The sequence below is a fragment of the Oreochromis niloticus genome, linkage group LG16, assembly GCF_001858045.2.
Source record: "Oreochromis niloticus isolate F11D_XX linkage group LG16, O_niloticus_UMD_NMBU, whole genome shotgun sequence".
Classification (NCBI taxonomy): Eukaryota; Metazoa; Chordata; class Actinopteri; order Cichliformes; family Cichlidae; genus Oreochromis; species Oreochromis niloticus.
The window spans coordinates 24,156,889-24,169,422 of record NC_031987.2 but is presented as its reverse complement, the minus strand read 5'-3'; the positions used below and the strand labels follow the sequence as shown (position 1 = coordinate 24,169,422).

Genomic DNA, 12,534 nt, shown 5'->3' with positions numbered 1-12,534 from the left:
ATTTGCACACTTTTGCCCCCTTGTTTTTTGTTTTGTTTTTTTCAGAAACCTTGGAAATAGTTTGTGTGTGTGTGTGTGTGTGTGTGTGTGTGTGTGCGTGCGTGTGTAAAGTTTTATTTTCCCCACTTCCTCAGTATTCATTTTACATCAGGGCACACACGTGGCCACTTTGCTAAATAGATAAATATAAATACAAACATAAATATGATGATATATGATAAATGTGTAAGAGTACAGAAAAGTAGTTCAGTGCAAAGAATGCCATGTCTTGTAATTATAAAATATCAACTTTTTCTTAATTGACAAAAAAATTCCTTGAAAAAACAAACAAACAAAACTATGGACTCACTGTAATAGTGGGAAAAGAGGAAGTTTAATTTAATTGTTTATCTGTGAATTATTACATTGGTGTAGTAGAAATTCTAGTCTGGCACCCATCCTCTGTGGGAGGTTTAGTTTTGTATTTATTATTGTTATTATTATCATTATCATTATTATTATTATTATTATTAATTATTTAATTCATTTTGATTTTTTTTTGAAAATTAATTTTAGTTTCATTTCATTTGCAGAGTGGATTTTCTTGTTTTACTTTAATTTTTATTGATTGACAAGCTCTAGTTTTATTTGAGCTTTCATTAGTTTCAGTGTTGGTTTTAGTCTAATTTTTATTGTATGGATGGCATGTGTTTTTAGTTTTAATAACTATAACAACCTTGGTTTACATATATTACACATTCCATATAATGAAATGTGCTATTTAAAGAAAACTGTAATTTTCTTTGCTTATTTCAGCTCACCAAAAATCAAAAATGTGAAATTTTTTGTTTCAGTGAGTGTAGTTTCAAACCAGACAAAACTAGAAATTCAGAGTCAGTGTGAAGCCACTTTTGATTTTCTCACTGATTTATTTAACCACACATAAGCATACTAAGAAATACAAGATAGAGAGAAAGAGAAAGTACACACAACAAGTCACATTTTTTTCTCATTGCACACCAAACCAAATCAGAGGATTTTATTATTAATATTACTGTTCTTATCTTCATCTCTATTATTGTTATTTTTATTATGTAACCACCAACAATCCAAAGCATCGGTAACCAATGCAAGCACTCCACCCTCACGTCTTATATGGTAACTCCTGAATCAAAGTCTTTTTATTTCATCACAAATGATATAAAAAAATTTGTAAGTTTTAAACACAAATTTAAAATTGTATAATCCAAGCATGGCAACTGCTCACACGACTTAAATTCAAGTTCATTTCAAATTTAAAAAATTAAGTTTTTTTCTTTTTTTGTTTCACTTCCATATTCTTGCTCAGGCTGAAGTGTTTTTGTGGTGATTTCTGCTGCGGCCTCACAACAAGAAGGTTCCTGGTCTTCCTGGTCTCATGACTGGGGCCTTTCTACATGATGAGGTAAAGCATCATGTAAAGCAAATTCAATCAAGACCTTTAAAAGGCAGTTGAGCATTTGATCTCAGACAGAGAAGTCTCGCTGACAGCTGGCTCCTGGACTCCAGGTGAATTCCCATCAACCTTTTGGTGACAGAGCCCTTTAAACTTGAACCTAGAAGCCAAATGAGGAGAGCTGCATCAGTTAGGCTATATTAAACAATGGATATTTGATATATATTTGCAACAATTGTTTTGTTTTTTCATTTCAGTTTTTTTTCACATTGTACCCGCCTTTATTTTTGATATTTCAAAATGAACTGTATATTTCTTATTCTGGTCTCATGACACAGACCTACCCACATAACACTTTAAGACTGTAGTACTGTAAACAATCAAACCAGATTTTCCTATTTATATATATTTTTTTACAATCCATTCATAGGATATCTATTATCTATTATTATATCTATATACGGTGCAGACATGAACACACCTAAATATACAACCTGCAAAAGCAGCATCACTAGCATAATCAATAGACAAGCTTACTTCTTAATGACTTGCATCTGGTCGATGGTATCAGGAAGCGGTTTTCCAAATGACTCCGGAAGGAAAAGGGAGACAAGGACACTGATGACTGACAGGGAACCCACAGTCAACCACGGCAGGAACTCGTAGAACACAGCTGCAGACAAAACCAGAGCCGATTATTCAGATACTTTCTCTGCTACAGACTTCTGTCATCATTGAGCTGCAGGTCAGTTTGTTAGATTTAGAGTTGAGAAGCTGTGCATTAAGGATGCTTTAGTCATTAAAGTGAACTAAAACTTCATCTCTACACACCGACATCTGTTGCATAAAAAAGGCATAAAGGTTCTGTGTATACTACAAAGTGCTCTATCCCAGAATAATCATCTTAGTATGATGTTTCCACAAAAGTAGGGACGCTTTGCAAACATGTAAATTAAAAACAGACCGCTATTAGGATCATTTAAAGCCTACAGGGCACTGAATAGAGCACAAGGACATCGTAACAAAAACATATTGAAACAGAATGAGTTGTTCAATTTTCCATCTGCTATTTTTTTAATGCACTGCACAACTTTCTCAATCATTTCTCGCTCTTGCCTCAAAACGGAGTTTAGCGAAGTTGTGAAATTTCACTTAATTTCAACATTTTTGATATACTGTCTTGGATTATTTGATTAATTTTGATTTTCATCATATCCCAATAGCTTTATTCTTTTCTCAGACCCAAGACAAGCAGAAAATGTTGGAGAGTAAGCTTAGGACATTTTTAATACGAGTATCCTCAGTTGTAACAGTTGTCCCAACTTTAACTTTCTTCTTCCTCTTTTATTCTTTTGTTGGGGGAGGGGGGGTGGGGGGGTGATTGTGATGCCAAATATCTCACCCAGCTGCAATAGGTATGGGGCGACAGAGGACCCCACTCTGGAGAATAAGGCAGCAGACGACAACATCGTGTTCCTGATGACTGTGGGAGACAGCTCTCCAGTGAGCAGGTGCAGGATCCCTTCGGAAGCCAGGACTCCAAATTTACCCATCAGCACCAGGGTGAGGGTGATGTTGTGATACTCTGAAGGGAGGAGAAGGACTTTAAGCTTATGAGGAGTGAAACAAGTTATTTTCAAACATTGGTGAGCAGGTTTACCTTCTCTCAAATAATCCATTAGCAGCTCTAATTAAGCATGGCAGGATATTTTGTCTATAAAGCTCATTTAGGGCAGCACCTCTGACAAAGTGGCTGTGTGTGTGAGGCCTTGTTGAAAAGGCTTATTGTGTTGATATTTTTCAACACAATCAACAGTTATATTCACTAAGAGAGCAAGAAAAGGACAGTGGTCTCACTTACTGTGCAGAGTGATCTGGATGAGGAAGAGTGGCAGCGCCCCCAGCAGGGAGAAGCCAATAAAGGACATGCGACGAGGAAAATATTTTGCGCTAAACCAGCTGACCAAGTGTGCTGGCATCTCCATTAATGACAGCAAGGCGTAGTTCAGAAAGGGGTTGCCATAGATAGTAGTCATATTGAATGATAATCCAAAGTAGCTCACATTCAAAGAAAACCTGCAAACAACAAGAGAACAAACAAACAATAAATAAAATGAATCCTGTTAGGATCGCTCAGAGGCTGCAATGTCAGTTATATCAATAGGCAGTTGTAAAACATGTCAGAGTCCCTGGGGTTCTGAGTTTTCTTTATATTTCTATTCTCTAGTTTTAGTTTCACATGTACTTCTGTGTGTGGTTTTAGTCTGGTTTATATTCAGTTCGTTGAGTTGCTGTGTATTCCCCTGTCTTTAGTCTCTTTTTATGTGTGTGGCCTTTGGCCTGCTGCAGAGGAGGGGTGACACAGTGAGCTCACAGGGCAGCGCAGAGGTGGAGAAGAGCAGGTCTGCTGAACTGGACTGATGAATTGCAACTCTTTTTATGTCTTGCAGTGAGACAGAGCAGGGAGAGTGACAGTTGCAGAGGAGTGCCTGTGTCCTGGGCAGAAGCCCGAAACCACAGTAATCACTACTGTCAATAAAAGCACTGCTAACCGACAAAGCTGAAGTGTCAATCCTTGGGTCCTGTTTCACGATGTGTTTTTTTACTTTCTGTGTGTTCTTTATGTTCAGTTGTCCTCACCTGTGTTGCTACTTGCTACCCCTCTCCGGTTCCTGCCCTGTTATTGTTTGGGATTTTTGCATTTTTTGTGTGAGCCAGCATTAAAGCTCCTTATTTTGAGTTCATGTTTTGTTTCCCAAGTCCTCCATTTGGGTCCACAACCTGCCCGCTACACAGCCAATACATGACAAAATGTAAGTTTGTTCTGAGCGCGATGGTAAAGGAAAGTTCACGGACTGTTTAAAGGGTTCATTCTCTGAAATTTATAGAGAGCAGAAATATTACTGCAGTAGGACGGCAAAATATGTGCTGATGGTGATGTCAGCATGTTAAATCATGGGATTAGTAGTTTTTACTGTGTCTTCATCTGGAGTCATAAACCTATCAATTATGTTATCGCTAAGTGAAAGGTTCATGGAGAAAGCTTTAACTCACCAGAGAAACCACACTACGAGTGTGATACTTCGAGTGGTCATGTTCCTCAGCAGACCCAGGTAACCAGAAACCTCAGGTTGCTGAGGTTGTTCAGATTGCTGAGATTGTTCAGGTTGTTCAGATTGCTGAGGTTGTTCGGGTTGCTGAGACTGTTCAGACTGTTGAGACTGTTCAATGTCCCACATAGAAAATTCATTGCATTAGCCAATGTAGTGTAGCGTGATACAAGTTGGACAAGGATAAGGCCAGAGGCTCTTACTTCTGCTGAGCGAAAGAGGTCAGATGGAAATTCCACTCCGTTCTCCAGAGCAGCAAATCTTAGCAGGAGTTCTGCTTCCTTAAAACGGCCTTTGGACAGTAGCCAGCGAGGAGATTCTGGAACCAGCCTGGTGGACAGACAGACACAAATGTGTAGTTTGTTACTAAAGTCAACATAGGTGGGAACTGAGGAAAAATACAAGAGCCTCCTGCTCCATCTATCTGTGTTTATTCATCAAGCTGATGCTGGAAAAGTTAGAATCTGGATGTGATGAGTTAGAAATTATCTGGATGCCACGATTGTCTTCTTTTGGCTGTCCCTGTCCAGGTAGCCACAGTGGATCATCTGAGCGCCATAATGATAACTGTAAAAATCTGTGAAAAATGTACTTTGCCAGAAGCCAAAGATTTTGATTTAACACTTTGTGCTTGACTGTGACTGCAGATACAACCTTTGGACTTTGATCATCGAATCTGACAAAACAGGTTCAACAATGTTCAGCTGGGAGGAGATCTATAGGTAGAACGGGAACTGGCATAAAAAATTATAAACTCCTTTCTGGGGTGGCTGTGGCTCAGGTGGTAGCGCAGATCAGCTATTGATTTGAAGGTTGGTGGTTCGATCCTTGGTTTCCCCAGTCCGCATGTCAAATATCTTTAGGCAAGATACTAACCCCAAGTTGCCCTCTGATGTGTTCATCGGAGTGTGAATGTAGAGTAGTTTGTTAGAAGTGTTTGTATGAGAGAGTGTGAATGAGGCATGTTGTATACAGTGCTTTGAGTACTCTGGGAGAGTAGAAAAGCACTATATAAGAATCAGTCCATCCTTCTTTTGTCTCAAGATCCCCCAAATGGAAGGAAAAGGGCATCTGAGGAAGTGGAACAAAATGATGGGTGGATGGATGGAGGCGCACATTTAGTTTACATTACCTTGACAAATTCCACAGTTACACAAATTCCTCAACAACCTTTTATATGCTAAAAAAAATCAGCAAATACTCAAGAAACAAAAATCCTAATAGTGTACTGAGGTCGATTTACCACCAAAAGGGGAAACAGGCCAGACCAGGCAAAGCCATAAACAATGATAGGTGTCTCCAATTCCTGACTACGTAGGCGGTGCCAGGGAATGCCATCATACCAGCCACATAGAAATAGCTCAAAGCAAGGCTACTGAAGAGAACTCTTGTAACACCGACTAGGAGCTCAGAACCTGTGATGAAAAGGCAAAGTTTAAATGTAATCAGGAAGTTGTACTTAATGTTATATTACAACTAATGTCCAATAAAAGAGTTTTTTCTGTTATCTGTTTACTGCACATGTGTAAATCACAAAGGTCAGTCAAAGGTTGTGACTAGTTGACTATTTGACAATACAAGACAAGTGGTTTCCTTTTTGTTTTGTTTTGGGTGTTGGCTGAAGGCTTATTACATTAAAGACAGCAGCAGTAGAGCAGACTATCCCTGAAAATAAAGAAACACACTTACCAAGTACAAGAAGAAGTATGTAGATGCTGAGTTGACACATGCCCACCATGAAGAAAAGCACATTGAAGACGGCCCAGGACTGAGCAAAACTCAAAGCGATGCTGAAGACACTTAGTATGAAAATGGAACTGAACAGAACAGGTTTCCTGCCAAACCTACAGTAAAAATACAGCAAGAGAGCAATCAGCCACAACATGAGCACATATAGTTTTCTATTTAGATGTTAATGTTTTAAAAAATAGGGTCATTAGCCTCAACAGGGCATTAGCAGCTAGCATGACAGCTAACCAAGAGCAAAAGAGTCATGTGCTCAGTGCACATACATCAGCTTTGAGAGTCAGTACAAAATGCAATTCATTTAGCTCAAACTTAAATGTAACTCAGATTTGGGAAGATAGATCCTTTATTTTATTTAGTCGCATGAGTTAGTCGCGTGAGTTAGCTCACAGCTAACTAGCAGACATATTTTAGTAAAAAACATTGCAGGTTTTCTAACTTTTGAGACTGATTAAGCTGAAACTGTGAATTTACCGGTCAGAGATCTGTCCAGAGAGGAAACAGCCACAGAGTGATCCCAGGAAGTAGATGAGAGAGGACATTGGTTGTTTCCAATTGTTGTCACACACCAGGTTAAACTAGAAGACAGGGTACACATATGGGTAGTCTAAAGCAGGCATAAAAACATAGAAGGAAATACTTGGGCACTAATCTCTATCTTCCAGCAGTCCCTGTGCAGACTGTTAGCTTCATTAGCCTCCATGTTGCTTTGTTGTGATGGGTGAGTAACATCAGTTTGTCTCTGTCCTGATTTTACTCCTCAAGCTGTTTGATTTCATATTCTTGTCACTGTTTGTATGACCACAAGTGGCATAAGGCTAAGATAAACTTTAGAGGATTTCCTTAAGCATTAGCTTCTCATAAATTACTGTGTGGTGGAGGGATTCAATGTTGCCTTTACTGACTTATCATCTGTATTGCGAAATTGCAGTGAAAATGTGGTTAAAAAAAGATTTTAAGCATGCGTTTTATATATATATAATTATTATTTAACCAGGACGTCCTTTGTGATCCAGGGAGACAGTAACCGTACCTCAGTGACTACAGTCGACTCGTAGTGCTCTGTGCCGTAGATCCATCCATCTTTGCACTCCTCCTGCTTCAGGTTGGACAGCATGACCCCTGCACTTGCTTCGAATTCAGAATAGTTGTGGATCTGTGCAAGGTTGGGTTTTATTCTGAGTGCAGACAAGTTCTGCATCACATGCAGCTCATAGCGGCTACAACTGCTTCTCTCCAGATTTGGACCCTGTATAGCAGCAGAGATATTATAAGACACAAACAAGACTGTGAAAGAGTCCTGAATTGAAATTTATGCGAGAATTCTTTAACGTCTGAGTCAACAGTAGAAGCATGACTGCCAGAGGAAAAAAGCCTTTAAAATCTTAAACAATCGGTAAGCTTTTAGCAGATGTGGATATTCTGTACAGACCATTTCCATGACAGCTGATTTAACATCCGCTTTTTGAATCTACAAAGAGCAGTAAAACTCATAGAAGCACACTTCAGGTAACCACAGCTTGTCCACAAAGAAAATGGAGTGGAGTTGGTGATACAAATTATTATGTGACTTATTCCTATGTGAATCCTCCCCCAAATCCAACCCACCACCCACTGTACACTCCACTGCACCCGCCCCACTGGAACTTCACAAGACGTTAATGACAAATAACTGACGTGAACCTCTGCGGTGCAAGAATGCTTTAGGGGAAAGTGACTTGCTGCCGATTTAGGTGAGCCGAGCGTTTCACTGTAAGGCTCTCTCACACTGACTTTACAACAAGGTAATTCAACTACAGCTGCAAACACCTGAGGAACAGCCGGGCAGAATAAAGAAGTCGTTAAACCCTTGATTATACTCTGCTGCGCACACGCACAGCTAGAGTCACCAAGGCCAAGCACGTCTGCATGGATCCTTACACCAACTTGCATCACTCAAAACCAATTGGATCCTAGCGGACTCATGGGAGTGAAAAGTCTAATCAAGGTTTAAACATAACCATCACCACCGAGAATATTTAGCAAAGACAGAAGACATTAAGAAGAAAAGATTTTTTTTATATTAATAACAAGAAGGCACTGTAGCTGACAGTGTTTGGAACCAACTCCCCATGGAAAAATCAAGCTTAGTCCTTCATTATGTTTGCCAGCTAGCTGCTGAGTGGATCTTTCAAATGTTTGGTCCTGTACTGGATGTGTTTTTCTTTTAGAGGTGTTTTACGTGAAACAGGCGTCTGCTGGAACAGAAAGGCAAGTTTTTATTGAATCTACTGCTAAAGTGATCAAAATTTATCACTGCTTTCTCATGTGTGTAATGGAAAGGCAGAATAAATGATAGAAACTTAAGGTTGAGGAGTTAGTTAACAAAATAATCTTACATAACAGAAAAATAAAATAAATTAATTCTTACTGAATCTGAGTTTTCTTAGCCGTTGTCCTTCACTCAAACAATCATTCAAAATCATTTAGCTTGATCAGGCCTGGCTTTGGTTCTCACCTGTATTGGGATACTGGCCTGGATCCAGTCCTGACTCAGGTTGCTGTGTGCTGGGATGTAGCACTGGTGTGGGGGAATGGCCAGCAGAAAGATGACAGACAGGATGTTGTACCCAGAAGGAAAGCTGAGGATACAGAGGAAGAAGATGACCTTCACCTGGTACCAGCCCCAGATCCCTAGGAACGCAATGGACCCCTCGTAGTCCCTCATTTTAGCATTCTATTGTATTCTTCTTCTTTTCAGCTGTCACTGAAAAAAAATGACAAAGTCAGCTACGAGCGGATGAAAAATCTATCTCTCTCTCTTCAAACTGCAAAATCGTATCAAAAAGTTGAATACGGGTCACGCCAGTCGCAGCTTCAGATTTTTTATCCCAGACAAGACAGAAGAACTCCACCTCTCATCCTACTAATTCTAAAACCATCAGTGCATATTAACTCCTCCATACCATAATGTGCTTTCTCACGTGGCAAGGCGCTTCACCACATGTGTGAACGCGAGGGGAAGGGGGCAGGACACAAAAGGACAAACTACTAACTGCCCCTGTGCTCTAGGACATGTATACTCAGAAAAAAAGAGAAAACAAAAGGTACCACGTTAAAGTGTCAGGTTTTGAGTAGGTTGCTTTTAAGATTAAGACAGCCACATGGGTAACACAGCCCTGTCACAAAGTACACAAATGGAAGACGGACAAAAGGAATTTGGACAGTGTTTCATTCGTGGTTAGTTTATGCACAAAATGTGTTCACGGTTGGGAGTTGTGGTGTTCACGGACAGTCACCATACTTCTATATGAAGTAAAGAGACATCTAAAGATCTCAAGATCCAGTTTATATGTCAGTCCACTGTACAACAATGTGTTGCTACTCTTCACAGGAGTGTGTGACCTGCAAAGATTGTGAGAAGAATCGCTCCAGCTTGCTCAAATCCGGGTTCAGATGTCCACTACAAGACAAAAAAATGACCTAAAGGGCAAAAGCACCCAAAAGAAACCAGTGTGAGATGTTTTGTTACCTCCAGACACGGGAGGTAAAAGTGAGAAGTGAGAACTGCTGCCATGAATCAGAGATGAGATGCTGCAGCTAATAAGAGCTGACTGGACAGACTGTTTTTTGAGTTATTCGGAAGAAAAACTCGATAAACACTTTTAATTTCCACTGTCGGTACATTAATAGAATAAGAGTAGAAGTGAATCGCTTTAATAGTTATTATTACTATACGGAATTATTTTAAGAGGCCATTTTAGTTCTTTGTCTGATTTGTTTTTGTTCAAAGCTTTTCTGTTTCTCTAACTGCCTTTGATCTTCTGCACTGACACGAAGAACAAATACCAACAGCACGATCTACACCTTGACACTGGTGTTTGGAAGCTGTCTGCAGATTGTGAATTACTAGGAGAGGGAGGACGATGAGAGTGAGCGATTTGTCATCAGTGGTTATACAATGTCAGACAAAGAAGTTAGCCAAGTTGTGCAACATGTGTTAAACTTAATACTGGATTACTGGAAGAATTACTCTGTTTACTATGAACATTTCATGAAACAGCTTCAATGATAATGTGATTCACAAAAATTTCTGGCACAACTTCACCTACTTCCAAGGTGCGTGGAGAGGATGAAAAAATAACAATGCAGAACTCCAGCAACACTTAAAGGGAAGAGGAACAACTTTATTGACTGACCAACGTGTTTCGGCTTACGGCCTTCATAAGGGTCATCATCTGAGTCCCAAGCAAAGCCTTAAAGGCTGCCGTCTTCGGTCTTTCAATGAATATTTTTAAGATTATACAAAATCTGAGCTCATATGACAATCTGTGAAAGAGAGAATAAGAGTCTCACAATCCTATCTTCCACAACGTAAACTATTGATGTTACGCTATAATCAACTGTCAGTCAAAATTACTAGAATCTCATCCAATCTATGTCACATATGGCTGAGTGACATCATGAATCCATTATAAACATCATTCTTCAGTTCGTGTGTTACTAACCTGATTAAATAGAGCGCAGAATAACTGTTCTTGATTTCTGTCACATCCAAATCTGTTAGTTGAGAATTTTTAAAACAGTTTTAATATATTTGGTCTGTTGCAATAGTCAGTTATCTTCTTCTTCTTATGTTCCCGGTACAGCCTGGTGATGCTGTTGCTTCAAGCGTCCATGAATGCACGATTATTCAGTGTGGCTACACAGATGTTAAACAGTTAGTTGGATTTTGGGATGTTTCCTTTCTGGTGAAAATAAATAAAACACTCAGCCTTTCAAGAGAAAAATGCAAATTCGTTGATGGCCCAACTGAGACAAGGACTATGAAGCTTAGACCAGCAGTCCCCAACCTCTTTTGCGCCATGGACCGGTTTATGGTCGACAATATTTTCACGGACCTGCCTTTAATGTGCCGTGGATAAATACAACAAAATAAAACCAGTACCGCTACACAGAAAAAAGAATTATTAATAACACGCAGGAAAAGGCCCAGGGAAACCGAGTTAACGATAAAAACGATAAAAAAATAACAATAAAAAACAATAAACAACCTGAAAACCATAAATTTCACACCTGAGCCTCAACTCTCGTGGTCCAGTACCAAACGACTCACGGACCAGCCTGGGGGTGGGGACCGCTGGCTTAGACCAAAGGTCTATCAGTGCATAAGATTATGCAGGCAATCCTCGGCCTTTTAATACAATCAGTTTGCGAGTAGCCAGTGTGAAGTCTTTATAGACTTAGGAAATTAAAGTGCCTACAAACACATATTGCTGTTCATTTGATCATGCCTATGTCAAAATATTTTTTTAATAGCTTCATTCAAGTATCTGATTTCATGTTGCACAACCAAAAGAAAACAGATGGATTCTGCTGTTGGAAAAAACTGCAGAGAGAGTAAAACCACTCTGCTGACCCATGTGAGTTAGCTTTCAGCAGGACTGTTTTACACAGTGCTGCTTTAAAGCCTCATGAGTAACATAGTTATATATAACAAAAAGTTTTGGTTATAATTCAGTGTTGCCATGCCCTCAATTAATTAAATCTGCACAAGAACAGCACCTTCATTAATGTGATTAGTAAAGCATGGGCTTCATGTCATGCTGAGGCCAGTTTGAGCAACATATCTGTAACCGATGACATACACTAAAATACTACAGCACATCTCATCTCTTTGACACGTTTTAATAAACTTCATTCTTTAATGCAGATGTATTCCTCTTAACATGAACAAGGGTTCAAATGCCTCATTTTTAAGCAGAGGAACTTTGCCCTGCCTCTCTTAATATGTGAAAAGTATTTGTTGTCCTTTAACTTGCTGTATGTGTTTTCTTATTCAGTTTTAATGAGAATGAGTAACAACATTTGCATCCTGTGCTGGTTTAAGTCCATTTCCTATTGCAGTATTTTGTTGTCATGTTTGGGTGACATCAAATAATATCATGCTTACAACAAGTGTGTTTGCTGTTTTTATGTAATGTTTGTTTTTTTTTATTCAACATTATTCAACTGTTTTAATCAAGAGTCCACTCTGTTTGGTTTAGGTGAGGGTGCTGCTGGGTGCAGCACGTAGGAGGCAGACCAGCTCAAATGCAAATGGATGGACTTTGGCGGGTTAAAGACTGTTCCATCTGACTGCACCTGCTCATTTCATCCATTGGGCAATGACATTGTCAAAGTTCAAGTCCGGATGTTTGAAAACAGATAATTCAGTCTCTAAAGGTTTATTTTTAATTTTATTTTATTATTAAAACAACTCCCAAAATCCATCAAGAACATGGA

General features: G+C 39.3%; 1 protein-coding gene across 3 annotated transcripts; it reads right to left on the bottom strand.

The window, feature by feature from the left end:
* Positions 1 to 888: 888 nt before the first annotated feature.
* Positions 889 to 11,361, bottom strand: LOC100695318 (solute carrier family 22 member 4). Of its 3 annotated transcripts, XM_005475409.3 has the most exons (12): positions 11,326 to 11,361; positions 8,768 to 9,016; positions 7,304 to 7,519; positions 6,745 to 6,848; positions 6,214 to 6,368; positions 5,768 to 5,939; positions 4,728 to 4,854; positions 4,469 to 4,635; positions 3,276 to 3,490; positions 2,817 to 2,999; positions 1,952 to 2,087; positions 889 to 1,574 (listed from the first exon to the last, which is right to left on the bottom strand). In XM_005475409.3, exons 2-12 carry the CDS (start codon positions 8,975 to 8,977, stop codon positions 1,460 to 1,462), a joined length of 1,800 nt encoding a protein of 599 aa, XP_005475466.1. In that variant the 5' UTR covers positions 8,978 to 9,016; positions 11,326 to 11,361; the 3' UTR covers positions 889 to 1,459. The 3 variants fall into 3 exon arrangements, with proteins under 3 accessions (XP_005475466.1, XP_013130765.1, XP_005475467.1); XM_013275311.3 differs by lacking the exon at positions 11,326 to 11,361 and having other exon boundaries at positions 8,768 to 9,090; XM_005475410.4 differs by lacking the exons at positions 8,768 to 9,016; positions 11,326 to 11,361 and adding an exon at positions 7,703 to 8,093.
* Positions 11,362 to 12,534: the final 1,173 nt, after the last annotated feature.

What these genes read in the sequence shown, in the direction of transcription:
- LOC100695318 (XM_005475409.3), bottom strand. Translation starts at nt 8,977, where the DNA reads ATGAGGGACTACGAGGGGTCCATTGCGTTCCTAGGGATCTGGGGCTGG. An exon ending in AGGCCAGTATCCCAATACAG is followed by an intron (nt 7,520 to 8,767) that starts GTGAGAACCAAA and finishes GCTGCTATACAG; the next exon opens with GGTCCAAATCTGGAGAGAAG. An exon ending in CAGATGCAAGTCATTAAGAA is followed by an intron (nt 1,575 to 1,951) that starts GTAAGCTTGTCT and finishes TTTGGCTTCTAG; the next exon opens with GTTCAAGTTTAAAGGGCTCT.